General features: G+C 31.6%; 2 protein-coding genes across 2 annotated transcripts; one reads left to right on the top strand and one right to left on the bottom strand.

Annotated features, from left to right (window-relative positions):
* Positions 1 to 2,000: 2,000 nt before the first annotated feature.
* On the bottom strand, positions 2,001 to 4,082 carry LOC129924693 (CCR4-NOT transcription complex subunit 6-like). The gene is made up of 2 exons (XM_056021182.1): positions 3,971 to 4,082; positions 2,001 to 2,287 (listed from the first exon to the last, which is right to left on the bottom strand). Exons 1-2 carry the CDS (start codon positions 4,080 to 4,082, stop codon positions 2,001 to 2,003), a joined length of 399 nt encoding a protein of 132 aa, XP_055877157.1.
* A 3,492-nt stretch (positions 4,083 to 7,574) lies between these two features.
* On the top strand, positions 7,575 to 21,948 carry LOC106066840 (39S ribosomal protein L1, mitochondrial-like). The gene is made up of 9 exons (XM_013225964.2): positions 7,575 to 7,728; positions 14,313 to 14,499; positions 17,381 to 17,591; positions 17,719 to 17,808; positions 18,844 to 18,918; positions 19,347 to 19,467; positions 19,780 to 19,892; positions 20,224 to 20,305; positions 21,743 to 21,948. Exons 1-9 carry the CDS (start codon positions 7,689 to 7,691, stop codon positions 21,886 to 21,888), a joined length of 1,065 nt encoding a protein of 354 aa, XP_013081418.2. The 5' UTR covers positions 7,575 to 7,688; the 3' UTR covers positions 21,889 to 21,948.
* Positions 21,949 to 23,929: the final 1,981 nt, after the last annotated feature.

The raw sequence follows: 23,929 nt of genomic DNA on the forward strand, positions 1-23,929 counted from the left end.
TACGCGATTCATGAATGAATATAGATCTAGGCCTATCTCAACTCGACTTCGCAGCTTTCGTAAACAAATGTAGTCTCTTAAAAATGCTTTAGAAAACCAAATTTGAATGTTTATTTGATCAAAATATGAAATCAATGGACTTTAATTAGTATGTTTATGTGTTAAAGTATAAAACTATCTGTGCGAAGAGCAGTTTTATCATCTTAAGAGTTGAATTAGAGTTTTAGATCTAGGGATGGGATTATAAAGTAAACAATTAAACGAATTAATTTTTAGTATGCGATTCATTACGGTATTGTCTAATGAAAGAATGTTCATCAGGAAATCTGTAGTCACAGATATAAGGAACTAATTTATGTAAAAAAATGCCTTTGAAACACAAAATTGAAGGTTAATTTTATTATATAATGAAATCAATGGATCTTCTTTTGTATTTTCATGTGTCAAAGTAAAAAACTATCTGCGCAAAGTGTATTTCTTGAAATTAGATCTAGGTCTAAATCCTTTCGATCTTTTCTCATGTCAACATTGTAGACATGGCCTAGATCCATAAAATGCTATAGCTGTAATAGAGTCGGACAACTTTATTTTTTTTTTAGGGTCTTACGTTTGTTTTAGGGCTACAATACATACACTAAGGTCTAAGTTGGTACCCAAGTTTTATCAAGATTGGTCAAGCGGTTTTGATGTCTATAAGTAACATACATACACCTCACATTCTACTTTATAGTATATATATATATATATTGTGTTATAAACCTGGTGGTGGCACAGATGGGGGTAGTGGTGTGAGTGTAGTCAGCCGACGCAAATCGCCCCCAGGCCAGCGCTAGACGAGCGGTCAACCGTGACGAGTTACAACGATCGGCCGAGACGAGTGTCAACAAGAGGGTTCGGGAAGAATCGCTGTCGTGAACAGAGCTCAGTAGCGTCACGAGAGTTGTAGTCATCTGATCATCTAGAAACGTCGAGCGGCGTTCTGTCCGGTTCTAGAAGGCCAGTAGGGACCCTATATAAAGAGCTGAGGTGTCGCAGTCAAGACGGTTCAGAAAGCGGGTTCACGACAGGAGTTCAGAACACGGTCAACTACAGCACAGTTCAACGGTGTGGTTCTGTACGGAGCATTACGACGGTTCAGTGCGGAATACTGTCAAGTACAGTTGAGATGAACGGCGTCTTGATCTTGGTCTGTGATCGAGTCCGACACAACGAGCCCAAGTGTGTGAAGTCAGTCCCGAACTGTTGAACCCAGTGCAAGCCCGGAACGAGACGGAGAGGCCAGTGCAAGAGTTGATACGGCGGAACAGTGTTATCGGAGAGATATTTGTACAGTGTACGTGTTGCCAATTGTACAGTATTGGCTGTTATTTATTCCACTATTAAAGTGTTACGTTACTTTGGAGCCCTGAGTTGTCAACTTCTTTAAGTTGGTGGTGTAAGGTGCAGTTTGCAGAGAGCCTGGATAGTGAGATTCGTAACAATATATATATATAAATAAATAAAAGAAAATGAAAAAAGAACACACACAAAAAACAACCTGTTGGCTTCTATTGAAATTAGAGCAATCCTTCAGCCTTAAAAGGATTTTCAGTATCAGAAATTTTTAAAATATTAAGAATATATGCTTTCTAATATTACCAATTATAAGAAACCTGATTGACTGAAACTATGAATGCAGCCTTTTGTCTATTTATAATTTTTCCAGAAATATTTTCAAAGCAACAATCAATAATAAGATCATAATGTTTTCAAAACAATTGAACGGTGCCATGGTGACCCACCAATATCTAGTTTGTATATGACATTCATTTTAGAGAACTGACCAAATTTCCCAAAACCTCTGCTATAGATGGTAAAGTGAATAATAAGTTAATTGTAAAGTTAGAAAAAAAATGCCTTTTGTCATTTTACAGTTATTTTCTAAAAAATGCTACTTTAATTTTAAAAGACAAATTTTCACAAAAAATAGTTGTCAAAGGTTCACTCAAATCTAAACTGCTCTAAAGAGTGTAAGCTATATTACCTAGAGTCTGTAACTGGAAACACTTCCCAAGTTCACATGGTAGCTCCCTAATTCTGTTGGAGGCTAATTTCAACTCCCTTAGATTGACAAGGTCACCAATCTCTGGAGGTATAACATTAATGAAATTGTGCGAGGCATCTAAATGCTCCAGGTTAACCAGGTTTCCAATCTGTGATGGTAGATGAGATAAATGATTGTTGTTCAAGTATAAAACTGTTAACCATTCCACCTTCCATAAATTTCTACTCAAATTTTGAACACACCCTGTGAATACAAGAATGCAAAAGTGACAATGCTTGAAATACAAGCAGTGAACTAATAATAACATTAGGGTGAATGACATTGCAAAGAGAAAATTGTATAATATTCTGTTAATAAAAAATAGCAAAGATGGTAAACAGAAAATTCAATTTACTCAAATGTATATGTTTATCTAGGGGCCTATTTGTAGATCTAGATCTAGTCATTTTAAATTGTTATACACATTATCACTAACAACATTCTTTACATTTCAAACTGTAGAACACCTAATTTTCTCCAAACAAACACAAGCTTTCATACAAATTCTACATTTCATGTTCTTTGTAAAAATACATTTAATAATCGCACTGATCTAAGGTTAATCACTCGCATTCAATTTGCCAATTGTGTAGATCTAAATAAGAATTAGATCAGTGTAGAAATAAATCTATATAAAAAAAAATGGAAAGAAAGAAAGAAAGTTATGCACCAATAAGTACTTAAAGTGGAAGGAAATAATTTATTTCTTTTACTTTGAACATTTTAATATTGGCTTTAATACATATTAGGTTGAATTGTTTTTGGTAAATTTAACCTCTGTGGTTTCTATCAAGGAAATGGCTTAGTTGTTCTTGTATTGAAAAAGTAATCATTTTCTTATTTTATCCATGCAAATAGAAGAATTAGTGATTATTAGTCAGTGAGTCAGCGATCTGGGCCAAGAATTTTATATTGTAGAAAATGGCTTATGTATTTAATCTATGAGTAAGAATTGGATGTATGCAACCTCTGGAGGACATCTGCCTCCTCTCCCATATACAAAATGCTCAGACCAACTAAAAAGAATCTCAGAAAAAAAAAAGAGAACATAATTTATGAGGATCAATAACATACAAGAGAACCCAATCATGCTACTGGGGGGAAAACCATCCTTGATATGGACCACTTCACTTATCTGGGAAGTAGAGATAGTAAAGATGGTGGAACTGATGACAATATACAAAATCAGATTAATAAAGCTTTGCCTTTTCTACCATTCAAGCAATCCGGCGCTCTAAGGTACTGTCTCTTCAAAACAAGATAACTATAACACACACATCAAGTGGGTCCTTCTGTATGGTTCAGAGACATGCAGAGTTACTAAAACAAATATAGAAAAATTCCAGCCCTTTGTTAACAGATGCCTATGCCAGATATTGGGAGTTAGGTGGCCAGAAAACTACTGTCAACTTGTGGAAGAGAACTAGGCTAAAACCCATAGCCCATGACATCAAAAAGCAAAACTGGAGCTGGATAGGACACATCCTGCAAACACCCGCTACCAATGATGCAAGGCTGGCACTGATGGGAACCTGCAAGGAAAACGGAAAGAGGGCAGGCCCAAGAAAACCTGGAAGAGGTCATTCAGCAGTGAAGCTGAGGATACTGGAATGACATGGGAGCAGATGAAGAAAGCTGCTTAGTTAGAACCGAGTTCAATGGAGAGAGTGGTTGCAGCCCTAGAAGTTCACAGGATTAAGTAAATAATATAAACTATACAAATACTTTTAACTGATTTAAATTTACCAAAACATGAAAGAAAATATTTATGATGATACAAAGATGATTTCAATTTTGGGGACAATTTTTCTTTTTAAATTTGTATTCCAGAAAGTGGAAAATAATTCAGAAGACAAAGTAAAAAACATAAAATAAAAAAAATCTTACCAAAAATTTCAAGCTCTGACCATTTCGAAGGCTTGCCTTCTGCTACCTCATTTCTCTGCATAATCCTGTGCTGCCTTCTTTCATTGGGTGGCTCATATTTGTCCTTAGGCATTGTGTATCACAGATCTGAATGCAAGAATTTTTGAATTAAGTTATTTATATAAAAAAGAAATATAATAGAATTCATATTTTATTTTGTAGAAATTTTTTTTTGCTCCCCCCCCCCCCCCCCCAAACAGCTGGGCACACGGAGGACAGTAACATAGCCTCCATGCAGCGACTTTATATAATATTTGAAAATTTAAAAATAAATACAAATAACTAATGAATGTAAATGTTATTAGTATGCTATTAGTATGAAACAAGTAATTAAGAGAATTTCTAATTTTGTAGCAGTGAGATATTTTATTTTGGCGTATGTTGAAATTTAAAAACTTCTTAAACAATAACAAACTACTTACATCACCCCAAAACAAGGGCTTAGACCTGCTGGGCAAAGGAATTGTTGCCAAAAAACAAAGAATATCCAATTAGACTTTACTCTATAATTATTCACAGATTTCAAGAAAAAACAAGTTGATAAGATTAGCATTAGTTTCTGATATTGCTTCATGATCTCCATTGGTGGAATACAAAAAGAAATAGCTAACAAAGAGTGATTTCTGACATATCATATACGAGAGTACAAGGTCTGCAAACTTGGACAAATTTACCAAGCAAGGAAGAATAATCAATTGCCTTGCAATTAACTGTGACCACCTAGCCCTGGTCTGGTCTAGGAGGGTTTTAAGAATGCAATGAAAAAGTAAAGAACCTTAAAAAATATAATTATATTGTGTATTTGCCACTTTTAATTTTCTTATATAAAACTAAAATTTACAATCTGTTTAGGATCCAGCAGGTCAGCTCCTCATCCAGCAAGTGGGGTCTGGGGGAGCACTAACAGGTTTTGTTTTTAGTTCTGAACTTCAGAAATTTGTTCTCTTGGAGTCCTTAACATTTTTTTCTAGTAGTAAGAAAAAAACCTTTCAATAAAAGTAAAAAGGGTAGGGCGAGTCGCTATTAAAGTGTTTCTGGCAATCAGAGTGCACTATATATCCTACTAAAAAAAACAAAAAGTCTCTGGTCGAATTAAGCCTAATTTAGAGTGTCCTAAGATCATCTTTGTGTAAAACAAGTCGTCTTGCTGCAGACCTTTTTTATTTTTTTCACTCAAATCCAAAACATAATGATGTACAGTAGTCAGGAAAGTTTTGACCCTTCCATAGCACAAAAGTTAAAAAGAGGTTTTGAAATTTCTTTATCAAATTTTGTGAGCCTCTAGCGAGAACAGAAACATTTTACAAGGGCCTTATTAGAAAACTAAACGTCTAAAATTAAAAAAAAAATATCAACATTTTAAAACTTTGTTAATAATGTCATTTTACTTGGTAAAAAAAAGATTCATAACTTAAATGATCTTAAAAAAAGAAATTCGCCGGTTTTGCCCCCCCCCCCTTTTTTTTCTTTTTTTTTTTTAAAAAATGTCAGATTAAATTATAAGGTTTTTATACTTAAAAAAAGTATGATTAAGTATTTAAAGCTGGCTCTGTATTTAAGCTTAATTTATTGACAAAATGATCTTGGGACGCTTTGAACTAAATAGAGTCTTTTGTGAGGAGAAATAAACCATTATTGGCATATATAAAAAGCAGCTAGAATTTGAACTGTATTAATAGGATAATTACAATTATATTTCAGATATTGTAATTAATTTAAAGTATCTAATAAATAAATTTTAAAACCCTGATGACTGACTAATTCTCCTACTTAGAGGCTGTCAAAAATGTGAAATTTCACCCAAAACTTAGAATAACTGCGCACATTTTTAAATTGGATACTGATTTTTCTTTACTTTCTCTCAATCCAAGTTTTGGTTATTAAAAATATTTGAAATTAAACATAAAAATTATGCAATGTCATTGTAATGCTGGCTGTTCCACTGAATAATTAACAATAAAAAAAAAGAAAGAGGTCAAATTAACAAGAAGTCATGAGCGCTTTTGGAATTTTAAGTCCTAAGAAGTGTGTGGTTTGTTTGTGTCTGTATAGGGGCAGCTGCTCCATTAGAAGATACAAGAAGGGCCAAAAACATGTATTTTTGGGCGAGGGGCATTTCATTAAAAAATATTGTGTGTAATCTGTGTACGTGGGGGTGTAATATTGCAAGCAGACAAGACAGCTACAACTGATGGGCCTAAGAAGTGTTTGTGCATACATATTGGGGGGGGGGGGGGGGGGTTGTCGCCTTACGATTGAAGGATGAAAGAGAAAAAGGGGTCTTATAAAATTTTAGGACAAATAAAGTTTGTTGTGGGGGTGGGAAAGCGTTGTAATGTTATTGATGGATGAAAAAGTCTTCTAGGCAAAATAAACATTTTATATACCAACTATTTCAACCATAGAGCAGCAAATAACTGAAGAACAAAAATTGAGTTTAGGCATGCATTTAATAACACCTTCTGCAGGATGACAGTGAGCAGGGTCAAACCCGAGACCTTCAATGCCACTGAACGATAGTCCAAAGCACATAGATCATAGATCTTCCTCACGAAAAGGAAGTCATCCTATCTAGAAATCTAGATTTCTTGTGATTCTAGATTCTAAAGTCTAACAATCATTAAAATGTTACAATGTGTCAAATGAGTTTTTATGGTGATCTGTGCCTGTGGTAACAATCACAAATGTAGGCCTAATCTATCTCTATGCAGATCAATTCAAATTGTATTAAATTGTAAATCAAGCCTTCACAAGCAAGCAAATCATGCCAAATCAGCCAAATGTCGAATGTTATTAATAAATATTAATTAAAATAATTTTATTTGTAACAGAACTCTAAGACTCTATATAAATTAATACATTTATATTTCTATATACTATATAGCATTATAGCCATTATTATTATACTAAATTATAGTTGATTTTAATTATAATCAAATATAGGGAATATACTAAGTTATACTTAACTTATAGATTAGAAATAAATATTATATAGATTTATGTGGTTAAAACATATTTTTTTAAATTTAATTCTTAGATCTAAATATAAAAAGAGATTCAATCTTTCTTACAATTATTAAATTTTATTTATAAAAACATAAACGTAAGGTTACAATTTATCTAGACTAGATCTATCGAGAATTAGACTAGATATAGATCTAGAATATAAAATATTGATACTGAAAGTGAGTTACAAAATCTAGATCTAGATCTAGATCTAAAATCTAAATTTCTAAATCAAGGGGAAGTAATGTTTTACAAATTGAAATAGGGTAATCTAGACCTGATAGATCTAAATCTTGGGTTTCAATTTTTTAATAAGATGCTTAAGTAGACAATTTTTTAAACAGCATGCCAATGAGATCTAGTATCTCTACCTTCATTTATAAATTGTAGACACCAAAAAATGATCGTATGTTAGCAATGGTTACTAATGTCACCGGTCAGCTGTCAGCTCTTCATTTTTTACATCAAAAAAAAAATATGGCTGATATATTTCTATTGGTTAAAAAGATTATTTTTCTCGATACATTTTTTTTTATTCAATTAATTAAAATATATTCTTTGTCTTCAATAACAATAAAACGATATAAATATTTAAATTTGTTTAAAATATGGCGAAAATGTTAATTCTAAAATAGTTTATTTACTGTTTATGCAGTACTAGTCCATAGTCAAAATGGCAGCGTCCTTCACTAAGTCTATCATAACAAATCCTGGTATGTAGATCTAGATTAGATCTAGATCTAACTATAGATAATCTAGACAACTTATTCTTGATTTAGTATGCTTACCAGAAGTCCTGCAAAAGAAAGACATGTCCTCTCTTTTGTGGTTTTTCCTTCATCTCTTATCTTTTATTTTTACATTATTCTAGTATCTATTTAATCTATAAATTCTATCTCTGTTAATCTATCTAGAATTAATTAGAATCTATTATTATTATATTTAATATATAATATAAAATTCTATCTGTTAATCTATCTAGGGTATTAGTATACGACACTAGAAACGCTAAATCAGGTTTCTGTTATATTTTCAGAATATGCAGAAAAAAATGCAGATTACAAATATGTAATTTGATTTCCTCTGAGATAAATAGTTTTTAAAATATATATTTTTAAGTTTTATTTCTTATTACCATATATTGTCATTGGAAATACGCCATTTTGGTTTTAAGGCTTAGTACTAGACTATCTCCCTTGAATTACTTGCCAACTTTTTTCTGTTGCTGCTTTGTCTTTCTTTCTAGCAGCTATTAGATCTAATATTAAAATTCATTTAAACTGCAAACAATCTTTTGTACTTTGAAAAATAACTAAAAATCGAAATTAAAATCATGTAGTTAAAGTAATAACAACAGACAAAAAAATTAATAGAAAAATAAAAAAATAACTCTAAGCCTAACAAAATATCTTTTATTGGCAAAATAAAAGTAATTAAATAAATAGATACCGGTACCCTGACTTTAAATACATGAAAATAATAGACATTAAATGTTATTTATGATATTAAAAGCATGCAAGAAAAAAAATCAAATAGCCAAATAGATCTAATCTGAATAGATTGTAAGATGAAATAATAATCAACACTTAAAAATTTAGGCTAAAGCATCATACTCCAAGCAGTGGATTTGGCAAAAAACAGTTACATGTGGCCTCTTGTGGTACAACCACATCAAAGTGATTACCATTTGTATGCAATAGTGTTATGTTGCAGCATATATGGTTGTCTGTGTGAGATAGTATGTATGTGTTTGCATCATGAAATAAAGGTTTTAATAATAGCCATGAGTATTTTGTTTTGTTGTGGTTTGGTGAGAATGTATAGATGTCTCTTTGCAGTAGTGTAGCAGCTGCAAGCATTTCTGCAGTTGTGGCCCATGTTGTATCTTTTTTCATCAGCTCCATATGCTGCAGTTAAAAAAAAAAATATGGTAGCTATAAGTACAAGTTCTTTATCCTTCTCTTATTATGTACGGTAACTTATAATCATATTGAATGAAAAACAATGCACAATATAAGAACAAGCAATATCTACAACAAGGTAGAGAAAGTAATGATAGGACTGAAGAGTGGAAGGGAACTCCTTTTATAACAGATTCGGGAAATGTTACAATGGCATCACAGTTAGTAACCTTGTGATGGCTCCAAATAGGGATGGGGCGATGAAAATCAAAGGCTTTATCAAATCTCTTTAATGAGATGAAAGAGCTTCAAGATAAAATACTATGCCACTACTTCTGTGGACCAAATAGGGGAGGGGGACTAGACTATATGACAATCAGAGTGTATTTGTCATACGTAACTACTTCTTGATGTAACTACTTATAGACTGTCGGCCAACACGATATGATCCAACCACGGGAGTTTTTGTCGTACATAACTATCTGTAGAAGCTGGCCGAAATTATAGGATACAACCAAGAGAGTTTTGATCGTGACATCGTTATGTTGCGTCACGTTTCAGTCTTAGTCTCATCCGACTAGACCTCAGTTGAACTGCATGTCGGTGAAACGAACCGGCAAAGAAAGCGAAGAAGGATAAATTTTGACCAAGTAAAACACCGTACCTTGCCCTTCTCCCTTTATGAGCATACCAGCGATCCTAGCAGTAGATGACCTAATATGACCACGGCGCCGGCGAAGCTCTGAGCAGGGGAAGGTGATGTTACATCACACCTAGTTCTGCCGTAAAGACAAAGATCGCGTGTGACGGCCGGCGCAGCGAGGGTTTAAAGGTACGTAAGAATAAACGGAGAAAATCGCCACCTGTATGGTACGGCGGGAGAGAAAACTTGCTTTGGACTCCGTAACGGAATGTAATACATGGGCGCTAGTGGATCCATGTGAAGAGAAGGGTTGGTAGGTGGAGTCGCTAAACCCCCCCCCCCCAACTACACATCTTAAACAAATTTAGTGTAATAGGTGAGGAGGTTTTTTTTTAATGAACTCCGAAAGTAAAGATGCATAAATTATCTAAATAGTAGTGTATATGCTTCTTATCTGTTTCTTTATACATTGGCTTTTGTTCCCCACTCTACGCAAAGTAAATTTCAGATTGTGAAACATGATAGTTTAACAGGTGCTACGTAACGTTTAACAAAGACGTTCGTGATCTAGTTACACTCGACCTATCCTCCCTCCAAGAGATGTGGAGCCAGAGGTAGTGGTAAGAGTTATAAACACAGACATTAGTCCTATCTGATCATAAAACACACGCCAAACAATCTCTGGTAGACAGTAGACTCCACTCAGAAGACCTCACGGCGAAAGAGAAAGGGACACTGATATGTGTCAGCTTCATAAAATTCTTTCTCTTCGTGGTGTGATTTTACGAAAATAGAGAGCGCTTAAAATTCGTTAGAAATGTATAGATCTAACTGTAGTCTTAATCATCAACAGATAAACATAAAAGTATTATTTCTTATAGTAATAAGTTTCCCGTACTAGATCTATATCATTTATTGTCATTGCTCTCAAAAGATCACTAAGTCATAATGCATAATTTTGTTCAAAAAATAATAATAATTAAACATAACATGTATATCTAGATGCGTGTTTCATTTCATTTAATTCATGCATATTTGTTTTATATTAATTATAGATCTAATTGTTAACATATATTTTTTAATTAATAATTTCATAAGTAGAAAAAAAGAAGAAACAACAAGTTCATCAATTTATTAATAACATTTTATTTAGACCTTCATTTCAGTAAATACACTTAAAAAATCATAAGTTGACAGCATAAGAACAAAAACTCTCTTTAAAAAAAGTTATAGAAAGTTCAATATAGGTAAGGGAGATAAATATGCTTAACAAACAACATGGTGGTCGGCAAACCTAATTATTATATTATAATAATATATTATTATTATATATTACTTAAAATAAACTTTTTTTTTAAGTTATAATAAAAAAATAATATAATTATAATTTATACTTTTAAAAAAACATTTATTAAATACTATTCAGTCTATTCGGCTACACTACACTCCAGTCACATAGTGACAGTCAGTTTAGAGTTTAGGGAGGTGAAATTCCTGTGGCTAGGGAGGCGAAAAAAAAAATTATCTTTGAAAAAACAATTTTTCGTTAGTACATCATTAAAATACTTTGAAAGAACTTTCCAATGACGCCAATGGTGTTTAAATTATATAAATGACTTTATGTTTAATAGTTAGAAAGTTATGAATTTTTTTTGTGTCTTTGGCTTAACATTGGTTGACATGGAACAAGTAAGATGAGAGCGTCTCGCTCAGTAAGCCGGCGAGACACACCCCCGCTCAAAAAGTTAAAAAGTTGGAATTGAGTTTCGTAGACGATAGATCTACTTATTAAATAAGATATTTAATTGTAGATCTAGTATTTTAATACGCAAAGAATTACTACAAGAGCCTTGCGTGTAGCTAAGTCATACATTATATATCCTAAAAATTCTGTTTTCTACATAGATCATGCTCAATAGCAAGAATTACCAAATGTTTCAATCAATCTTTAAGAATTGTTGACCTCAAGTAATAATTCATTAGTTTGAGGCGCAAGAAGCTTCTTTCATGAGATTCTACATATATGTGATAATGTCGTTTTTTTTTTATCCCATGTAGGATTGGCGTTGTCCATGTTGAATGACACCCCAAAATTACAATTTTTGTCTTCTATATATATTTCATGACATTTGTATGAGTTTTCAAAAGATTTTAATAATTTCCAGAGATTTCCAAGACTTTTTAAAAAATATATAAAAAATCTGTTATAAGTTATAAAATGGTTTAATTTCACCTAGAATGACAGTGCAGAGCCCACTGCAGTTGCATAGGTTGTGGTGCCCTATGATGGCCCTGCAAAACAGAGGCGTATGCTACGCCGCCGGTTGACTAGTACTTAATAATAGTCTAGTTGTTCTAGTAAAGTCTAGTTACTAGATCTAGTATTGTATACTTGTATAGTGTGAAAATGTCTGGCTTTCACACTTTCACTAGACCTAGATCTAAATCTAGTAGTACTATACTATCATAGTTTCAGTTCATTCAACTTTATTAAATATGAGTGACTGTGTAGATCTAGTCAGTGTAGAGACTAGAGTGTGACAGTCTAGGTCTAGATCTATCATTATTGTATTCTAGAATCTTATATTTTATACTTTGTATGATCAAGTTAAGCTTTATCATATGATGCCTTATCAGTTATCTATTCGCCATCTTTTTTTATGCTTTAATTTTTATAATTAATGCACAAAGTTTGAGCAGTAATGATTTGTATAGAGGTTTGATCAGCTTTCCTTATTATTACTTAAACTTTTTTATTTTAAAGTTTGCAATAGGACTGCTATATTCAAATATTGCTACTATGTATGCACTTTTTTGTTTCACTTCCAACACATGTTGTATGTGAAAAAACTTGTGAAAAAATAGATACCCTTTCTGACTTTTCCATCTATTCCACTAACCAATCTCAAACTGCCTAGCTAGGTACTACTAGAAATTGTACTTGTACAAGCTAGACTTAACTCATTGAGTGCAGTGTTTTGTTTTTTTAAAAAATGCTACTTTTTTGGAAAAAAAAGAAAATGTTCCAAACATTCCTAAAACAAAAATTTATTATTCAAGTACCAATGAAGCTATAGTAACATATTTGGTATCAAAGTAAAGGTAAATGAATGGAGAATGTGAAAATGTAAACATCTATCTATTTAAATATAAGATACAAATTATAATCTAAATAATATGACCCTCAAAAAAAAAAATGGATGCCAGCTTTAGAACTTCTGAGACCTAAATATAGATTTTGATCTTTGCATTACTGTTGAAACATCAAATTAGACTATTGACATCTTTTTCAAAAAGAAATGTGATGTCATAGAAGTATAAATAAAACAATAATGAAGCTTCTTCAGTAGTAAACATTGTGGGTGTGTCTTGGACAAGCATAACCATGATGTTGTAGATTTTTACAGATAAACAATACTAAAAAAAAAAAGAAAATGGGCAAAAAAATGCCCACAGTGGATGATTATTTGATGTAAATCTACCATTTCCTCTCTTTTTATTTATCATAAGCTTAGATCTAGAGATATATCTAGATCTAGAGTCTAAATCTAGAGATAAAAGCTTAGATCTAGTCAATTTCGATCTACACTCTACACCTAGCCCACGGACAATAATAGATTTAGATCTAAATACTAATAATATAGATATAAATAAGCTAAATTTAGACTTACCTGGATCTAATCTCTATATCTAGATCAAATTCTTCATTATTACTATTTATTTGTGATAAATTTTAGAATAATTATAAAGTTTCTTCAGTAGTAAACATTGTGGGTGTGTCTTGGACTAGTGAAGTCATGGCGACGTTTTTTTTTACATCATAAAAAAAGTAAAAATAAATGTCTAAATAAAGCCAAAAGCTTCTAATTTCTATGTAAACAAAGGATGAAGTAAAAATAGTTCCACTGTTGTTAGTTAAAAAGTTTAATTTAAAAATGCAACGAAACAAAGGTAGCGTATGAACGTCTATGGGATAGACGCTCCGCACTCATTGAGTTAATGAGAATGAGTTTATGAAGCTCAGAAATGCTGAAACATGCTTGGCGCCCGGACATCGCTGCAGGATCTTTAAGTATTCCCCAAGACAAATAGATGACTAAGGGAGGGGCAAAGTACATTTTCTCCTTTAGGTGGTAGTCAAAGTTTGAATAACACAGCATAATGTTATACTTTTTTCTGTCTATAAGTCTTACAAAGGAAACATATTTAGGTAATGTTAATAAATATACATTGTAAAATATGCAAAACTATTTTTAAATGTCTTAAACAATGGGATTTTAAAAAAGAATTGCCACTCATTTTACATTTGTGCAAAAAAGTAAATAATAAATTAAATGTATGGTTCAACAAAAAGGATTAACGATAGTTTCTACTGGGAAAAGTTTAGATAAAGTTGATGGCTCGGGGGGGTGGGGGGGGGTGACACTCTGAGCTAACCCCACCGACCCTGGTGACGCCACGGACACACACATTAAACAGATCAGGTTAACAAGTCTTAAATCTAGTTTTGACATTTTATAAATTTTTATTTATTTATTTTTATAAAATTTTATATACTGCTGCACTCCGATGTTCTTAAATGTATCTGAAATGTTCTGAAAACGAAACTCAAACAACATGTTTATGATGTTGCCTGTTCATAATTTTATTCATTTGTTTTTGTGTATTTTAAATTCTATATTGTCCTAACTATTCAAGACAGTTTAATTTTTAAAAATTTGTCTTATTGCTCAGAATTAAATTTTTATTTTAGGTTTGAAATCAACTCTGTCAAAGCTGTTACCAGCCAACTATTCAAATGATGGTTCAACCAAATTTTTAACAGCCCTCTACCCAGCTGTTACCCAAGTGAGACACAAAAATAATAAACAACGAGTTAAAGCCCCAAATGTAGATGTCAAGAAAGAGGAAAAATTTACTCCAAAAAATACCAAAAAAAAGTAACAATTTCAGATGTCATATCTATTAGTTTATTTAAGAAAGAAAAATTCAGTTATGTATCTACTATATTACTGTCGAATTAACTGATGGTCAGTACTCCTCATTATTGTTCTTCATGAGATCTATCCATTTTTTTTATTTATTATTTTCCCATTTTTCAAATAATTTTTTTGCTTGATTCTTTCTTTTTTTTTTTTTTTATTTGTTATCAGTCTTTTAGTAAGGATTTACTTTATTCATACATGTTATCAGTCTTTTAGTAAGGAGTTACTTTATTCATACATGTTATCAGTCTTTTAGTAAGGATTTACTTTATTCATACATGTTATCAGTCTTTTAGTAAGGAGTTACTTTATTCATACATGTTATCAGTCTTTTAGTAAGGATTTACTTTATTCATACATGTTATCAGTCTTTTAGTAAGGATTTACTTTATTCATACATGTTATCAGTCTTTTAGTAAGGAGTTACTTTATTCATACATGTTATCAGTCTTTTAGTAAGGATTTACTTTATTCATACATGTTATCAGTCTTTTAGTAAGGAGTTACTTTATTCATACATGTTATCAGTCTTTTAGTAAGGATTTACTTTATTCATACATGTTATCAGTCTTTTAGTAAGGATTTACTTTATTCATACATGTTATCAGTCTTTTAGTAAGGAGTTACTTTATTCATACATGTTATCAGTCTTTTAGTAAGGATTTACTTTATTCATACATGTTATCAGTCTTTTAGTAAGGAGTTACTTTATTCATACATGTTATCAGTCTTTTAGTAAGGATTTACTTTATTCATACATGTTATCAGTCTTTTAGTAAGGATTTACTTTATTCATACATGTTATCAGTCTTTTAGTAAGGAGTTACTTTATTCATACATGTTATCAGTCTTTTAGTAAGGATTTACTTTATTCATACATGTTATCAGTCTTTTAGTAAGGAGTTACTTTATTCATACATGTTATCAGTCTTTTAGTAAGGATTTACTTTATTCATACATGTTATCAGTCTTTTAGTAAGGATTTACTTTATTCATACATGTTATCAGTCTTTTAGTAAGGAGTTACTTTATTCATACATGTTATCAGTCTTTTAGTAAGGAGTTACTTTATTCATACATGTTATCAGTCTTTTAGTAAGGAGTTACTTTATTCATACATGTTATCAGTCTTTTAGTAAGGATTTACTTTATTCATACATGTTATCAGTCTTTTAGTAAGGATTTACTTTATTCATACATGTTATCAGTCTTTTAGTAAGGAGTTACTTTATTCATACATGTTATCAGTCTTTTAGTAAGGAGTTACTTTATTCATACATGTTATCAGTCTTTTAGTAAGGATTTACTTTATTCATACATGTTATCAGTCTTTTAGTAAGGATTTACTTTATTCATACATGTTATCAGTCTTTTAGTAAGGATTTACTTTATTCATACATGTTATCAGTCTTTTAGTAAGGATTTACTTTATTCATGCATGTTATCAGTCTTTTAGTAAGGAGTTATTTTATTCATGCATGTTATCAGTCTTTTAGTAAGGATTTACTTTATTCATGCATGTTATCAGTCTTTTAGTAAGGAGTTACTTTATTCATGCATGTTATCAGTCTTTTAGTAAGGAGTTACTTTATTCATACATGTTATCAGTCTTTTAGTAAGGAATTACTTTATTCATGCATGTTATCAGTCTTTTAGTAAGGAGTTACTTTATTCATGCATGTTATCAGTCTTTTAGTAAGGATTTACTTTATTCATACATGTTATCAGTCTTTTAGTAAGGAGTTACTTTATTCATACATGTTATCAGTCTTTTAGTAAGGATTTACTTTATTCATACATGTTATCAGTCTTTTAGTAAGGAGTTACTTTATTCATGCATGTTATCAGTCTTTTAGTAAGGATTTACTTTATTCATGCATGTTATCAGTCTTTTAGTAAGGAGTTACTTTATTCATACATGTTATCAGTCTTTTAGTAAGGATTTACTTTATTCATGCATGTTATCAGTCTTTTAGTAAGGAGTTACTTTATTCATACATGTTATCAGTCTTTTAGTAAGGAGTTACTTTATTCATGCATGTTATCAGTCTTTTAGTAAGGATTTACTTTATTCATACATGTTATCAGTCTTTTAGTAAGGAGTTACTTTATTCATGCATGTTATCAGTCTTTTAGTAAGGATTTACTTTATTCATGCATGTTATCAGTCTTTTAGTAAGGAGTTACTTTATTCATACGTGTTATCAGTCTTTTAGTAAGGAGTTACTTTATTCATGCATGTTATCAGTCTTTTAGTAAGGATTTACTTTATTCATGCATGTTATCAGTCTTTTAGTAAGGAGTTACTTTATTCATTTATAGGAATTTAATATTCATATTTGGTTAGTAAAATCACTCAAATTAGAGATGATCCAGAGCAAATATTAAAAATTAAAAAGCAATACACATAAAATGCTAAACCATAACTTACAAGTATAAAAACAGCATAATAAAATACTCAGAAAGATACAAACATTAAGGCACATTTTTGTATTACTTAAGCTAGGTCAAATTCATACAAATTCGCCATTAGAACAAAAATGGAATACTGAATCAAGAAAAACAATAATTTTGCAGAGTTAGTCTCTAATTAACATGCACATGTTATATGTCTTTCGTAAAAACAGAAGCTATTCTAATTGAATGTTAATCATGGCAGATGTTATTAAATAAATGATGCTCGTAAACATTGGATCTGTTTGTTTGTTGATTGGGCTATTTGATTTTATATTGTTTGTTTGTTTGTTGATTGGGCTATTTGATTTTATACTGTTTGTTTGTTTGTTGATTGAACTATTTGATTTTATATTTTATTTTGAAATGTTATTTGATACAGAGTGTTGAGTGAAGGGGTTGAAGAAACTAGTTCAATCATTGCAGAAAAGCCCATTGATAATGTATGGATCACAAAATTGTTTCCAAAGCAACATTTTTCTATTGAAGAAACAATCAAAAGACACAAAGCCTTTGCACAGCCATCAATGTTAAACAACTTAAAAGGAATTGTATATCTTGACATGAAATTAAATTGTACCACAAAAAAATCGGTATGACTTTAGACTTTGAATTCTGAAATATTTCATAATTACAATTGTTACAGAAAACTTATAGGTTTAAAAATATGAATGATTGATAAATAAATAGGGTTATATATTGTTATTTTTTTCTCTGCAGACAAAATTCATTAGCCCTATTCGTTCAACAGTAAGATTACCATATGAATTTCCATTTGGATCTCCACCTGATATTTTAATTTTTTGCAAGGTAATTTTTTCATTCATTTTTTTTTATATTTCATATGCTGTGAAGTTGAATGTCACAGAAGTCAGTTTAAAAAAAACTCTCTTCAGTATATCCATGAATAGTGAAAAAAAGACAATTTATCTCCAAACATCTAGTCAAATGGCCCAATTGAATTTTAATATCAAAATTGAAAGTAGAAATTAAATTAACTTACTGTGCATTCTTAGTAAGTTTTAGACATTTCTTCAGAAATGAAGATTATTGCATTTGATCCCTAACCTTATGCAAGGCAGCAGGGATGGAAGTGGGCAAGGTTTGAACTCAGGGTCATTGTGATGATAGTCTAAAGGGCATAGCAATATGACCAGGCAGCCATTCATTCTTTTGTACTAGTATGTCAAACAACAATTGATACTAGTTTCAGACTTACTAAATCTACAGCTTCTGTAGCTCTTATATACATCACACAACCAATAGGCTATTATTACATCTTGCTATTGATGATGTAAATATATCTGTTTCTTGCTTATTTTTCATTCATTTTGTTACACATGATTATGTAGTTTATTATGGCATGAGTTGTCCTATTAATGAAACATAAATGAAGTTCGAAGCTTTTAGTGCTGAAAGATATTATGAATAACCATGACATGTAACATCTAATAGCAGCACTAAGATGTCAAGGTTATTGAGAGAAGAAGGTGAAGAAAATATGGGGAAACAAAGGTAAGCCCCAAGGAGAATTCAAACCATAGACACCTACTGGGCATCATCGCCTGGCAACAACCAGGTAGCAGTGTAGCATCTACCTCCGTCTCTAAAAAAAAAAAAAAAAGCATCTATCTCTCTCTAGCACAACATTAATGCATTAAATGTAGCAGTGGTAGTAATAAAACTGATGAAACATAAATGGAGTTTGTTGAAACAAATTATGAATAAACATGGCATGTAAGATAATTAAACCTTGGTAAATTAGAGTTGCTATTATATGTTCCATGTTAAGTCCTATTAATGTGTATTTGTTTTTAGATTAGCTAAGTGTGGTCTTTTTTCTAGACAGAGGAAAACTTAAACTTGGCAGAATCATTAGGACCAAAGCACTTTGGAACTCCAGCAGATATTATTAAAATGGTAAAATATTTTTTAACTTCCATAGCATGTTGCATTCAATGACTTATATGGTTTCTAAACAGCAGTTACACATTTGCTTTTTATTTTCATTGTATTTCAATGTCTTACCCCGTATTTAAAAAAAAAATTTAAATCATTACAAACTGTATTAAAAGCTGCAAACTGAGGATAGGGTGACTAAACTGATGAGATGTAGTTTTCGAATGCCAATACTAACAGAGATTGGTTTCCAACATAAAGAAAGAAAAGTAAATCTTTATGTTCACGGTCATTTCTTTAAATGCCTTTAAAACACATAAGAGCTCATTAAAGCATTTTCAAGCTTGAGTTTGAAGGCAAAACTGAATTGTTCCCCCTTTTTTTCTTTCAACAAAGTGTTCTGTATGTTTTAGCCCATATATTTAAACTTTTTTTTTGTTCACCTATAGATCAACAATGGGGTGATCAATCCTTCAGATTTTGAACATGTGTTGGCTACACCTGATTGTGCAACAGAGTTGTTACCTATTCGTTCTTACTTCAGAGAACGTTTTCCACAGAGAGCTAAAGGTAGGCCTACATGTTTCAGTTGTAGTTATTAAAACTTAATACATGCTTTAGTATTTTAAAATAATCACAAATAATTGAAAGTCTATTGTGCAGTGAAGCCTAAACATTCTTTAAAAAAATTGTTAGATTCAAATTTCATTTTTTTTTTATGACAGTTATACTATTTGTATCTGCCAATTTTAAAACTTTTTCTCAGTTTCATCTTATTAATAAAACTATTGTTCTATTATATTACATGTGGACAGAACTCAATCGTGTATACTATGTGTATATAATATATATGTAATGATCAATGTTTTTGTATTCCACTAGGTACTCTAAGTAGTGACTTGCAAGCTATGTGGGATTTGTATTATTATGGCTACACTTATGAATCACAAAAAATTACTGATGCTTTAGGACGCTTGCAAGTTCCACTTGGAATGGTAAATAGGGACATTTTTTAAAATTATTATTATAGCATTAGTTAAAGCATTTCAATAGCCTACACTCTTTTGTAAATGCTTAAGTCTGAAACTAATCACACTGGTAGTCAGCATAATATTTTAAAGATGTTTTTGCACCAGGTTAACTTAAAATATTCTCTTTTCCTTCTGGCTCAATAAAAGTATGTCTTAAATCAAACAGAAATGTCATCACTAAATGTTGCATTAAGTATATTTGTTCAAGCATTTTATATGTTAATGGAACAGGTTTATACTCTGATAGACTCTATATGACCATGATGTCTAATGAAATATAATGTCTGATCAACAGCTGGAACAGCCCACAGAAGAATTAGCAGCCAATTTTAAAGCTTACATTGACCATATATGTAAACATAAAAGTGTTGCTCTGGGTAAATATCAGACAATTTTTCCATCTGTTTAAATGTATAGTTTGTATGTCATTCATTAAGTTGTTTGATTAATGAAATAATAATTTGTCTTCCCAGCCACATTCCAAATGTTAATCTCAATTGAGTTGTTTTAGTTATAATTATTGTAAGAAATTTGAAGACCTTGCAACTCTTATTAGATTTAAACCCACCTTTCCTTTTTTTTTTTTACCATTATTATGAGCTCTGGAGTTAATGTTTTTTATTTTTCAAAGTTGAGTCTTTCTGACCATGTGGTATGGCAGTGAAGGATAAGATTGTAATGTGTTCAATCGTTCACATATTTATCTTATCCTTTTTTTTTTTTAATTGTTCATCTTCATGCTACTATAGCATGCACACTTGGCTTTGATACAATCCCCTAACATGGGGGAGAATTTTCGACTTTAGGGCATGACAAACATAAAGCTTGAGTTATATGCCTAGATTTGACCTTGTAACCCTCATTTTGGTGAGCTTAAAGTTTATGTACCTTTAACAGAATTTTAACTTCCAGATTTTATTAGCATTGAAAGAAATTTAACAGAATGAGATGCCGTCTAAACTTTTGTAGCAATGATGAACTAAAAAGTATTTCCCTATCGAGAGAGAAACATAGCATGAGAGAAAAACAATAACATTGGTGAGGTTCACAAAGTTTCCAGCATTGAGTATCTCATTGAGTTCTGGGGTGTTCTCACTTTATGAGTGAAATCCTGTTAACACTTTAAGATTGATAAGAAGTGTTCTCTACCCTTCAGCCATATGTTCTGTAAAAAAATGTTTACTCGAGTACAAATAATTTTCTTCTTGGTACTGTTCTCTGAAGGAAGGTCTTTGCAACCCCTGCAGACCTTGTGATGTGGCCATAAAGTTTACTTTTTTTGACAAAACACATACATACACAATATTAGGTCAAAATCATACCGAAATTTACTGTCTACTATTTTGAGTACCGGTATATACATTTTGAAAGCCATTTTGAAAAATCAAAGTCTGCCTATGGCATTTCAAAAAATATTATTTACTTTGGATACTAAACCTTTTATACCATAATCTGAGAATAACCTGGGGAACCTGTATTACTCTGAAGATGTACATCGTAGGCTTCTAAAACACTTTAGTGGTGTTGTTTAGTAAAGTAAAGTTCCCTTAAAAGACCTTGCCATCTCTATGATTCTTGACCAATGGTTAACAAGCAGGGTGTCATGTGGTCAGTACAGTGACCAACTGCATTTACTTTCCCTAACTAAAGTCAGGGCACCCATTAGAGTTGGGTGGACTCAAGGGCGCCCTAAAAATCCCAGTCTTCATCTGAACCCAGGATCCCTGACTAGGAAGCCAAGTGCTTAATCATTCAGCCACCGCATTTTGCATTTTCAGATAACTTTAATTTATCTTTACACAATTTGTCAATAGGTCCATTTATTTCCTCCATTACTGTTGTGGCTCCACCATCTTTGGAACAATTTCTAGTGAAAGTTGAAGACTATGTGCCAGGTTATAAAAATGAACAAGTGGATTCTGATGAAGAAGAAGATGAAGTGGAGGCAGTCCAGACTTAATTGACTTGTATACACTTTGATTTTGATATAATAAAAATAAACTTGTTTTTTTTTTTGTTTTCCAAAGTTAATTTTTTTTTAATACAGTAATTTTCTTGCTTCAATTTGCAATATGATTCTTAATTTTCTGACAATTAATTAACTTTGTGGTTATCTTTCACAATGTGAGTCATTGAAAATAATTTTTAAGAGCTTATCATACAATTCTTTTTTAAACTATCTGGTATGCTAGGGGTTCCAAACCTGTGGGGGAATCACCATTTGCAGATGGTAGCATAATTAATACCATTGGAAATTTGGGTTTTTCATATTTATTTTTTGTGTAGGGGGGGGTTGTTTCTAGCTTTTTGTAACAAGTATATTTTTAACTTAATTGGTATTAGCAATTTATGTAGGTAAGGGACATTACTTAAACTATTATCAAATGAATTATGAGACATTGAGCAACATATAGCAATGTAGTTTAGCTACTGTTTCTAGAACTTTTACTAGTGAAATTCACCACCCCCATCCCCCTTAATCCAGCTGAGAAAGCTCTGTAGACCCCCTTAGATAATTGTGAAGTGTTTTATATACTGGAAATTTGGAGATTCCCCCTCCACCCAGCTAGGGGGGTCTTATTTTAGGCCTAATACAATACAAAACTTTAGCTTGTTCAGTTTCTAACAATGAAAATACATCAGGTATTTCAGACATGTACATTTTGATTTACTATTTTATATTATACTAGTTGACCGGCGGCATATCATGCGCCTCTATTTTGCCGGGCCAGCCTTAGGCCAATGCAACCTATGCATTATACCATTTTATAACTTAGTACAGATTTCCTGCGGCCTCCTGATTTACCAGGATCTTTTGGAAATCTCTTGAAATTGCAAAATATATACCAAAAATTCCTGGAACTCTCCGGAAATTATTAAAATCTTTTGAAATCTCATACAAATCTCTTGAAATATATCGACAAAAAATTGTCATTGTGGGGTGTCATTTAATATGGAAAACTCCAATTAAACGCTCGCTAAAAAAAAAATGCATTATGCAATACCCGTGATCTATATTGGAAACAGAATTCTTATGATATACTGTATGACTTCGCTACATGCAAGGCTTGTAAAGTAATTCTGTACATAGTAAAGAATGAATAAAATGCAAAGACAAATTTATTTTCTAATACAAACTCTTAATTTTCACGTACTATCCGTATCCCTCCCCCAACATGGCCCCACGAAATCCGTTTCGCATATGGCAGTGGTTAAGTCCCGCCCTACTATTTAGTGACGGGTGAATACAGAGTAGATTACTTGTTCTCCCCCCCCCCCTTCTTTTTTTTTTACCCCTTAAGTTACGTGGGGTAGAAATAAATAAAGAGTGATCTTTCCATGAAGTCTTGGTCACAATGGTTAAGTCCGGCCCTGCCATTTAGTGACGGGTGAATACTACTTTTTTCTTCCCCCCCTCTTTATTTTCCTTGGGGTAACTCTAGTCTGTCCGACTTGCAGAAATAAAAGAGTGATCTTTTCTTTACTTCTTGTCCAAACTGTTGAGCCATGAAGTGAATTATATATATATATATATATATATAGAATAGCTAGATAAATAATATAGTTTCAAGTTGGGGGTCACCCCCTATTGGGGAATTGTATTAGGAGGTCACATGACACAAAACGCTGAGAATGACTGTGGTATGCTATTTGTTGAGTGCTAATGCATATTGCTGCAATATTAATTTCTTGAGAAATTAGCAGGCATCATGTAATCTTGTCATGATGCTAAATACCTAAATGTTAAATCAAATTGTTGGAAGTTTGAATTGCCTTTATGTATAACATAAATGTAAAACATTTATTTGAATATACTATTAAAAGAAAACACTTTACCCATAAAACTTAAGCAAGACCAATGGAAAAATTGAAGCTATATAGCTTACACTTTTTATCAAATAAAAAAAATGATTTTTATAGATGAGTATTAATCAAATGATTTAATTATTAATATCTATCAACAGTACACAACTATACTTTCATTCAACAATAACAAAATG

The sequence above is a fragment of the Biomphalaria glabrata genome, chromosome 2, assembly GCF_947242115.1.
Source record: "Biomphalaria glabrata chromosome 2, xgBioGlab47.1, whole genome shotgun sequence".
Lineage (NCBI taxonomy): Eukaryota > Metazoa > Mollusca > Gastropoda > Planorbidae > Biomphalaria > Biomphalaria glabrata.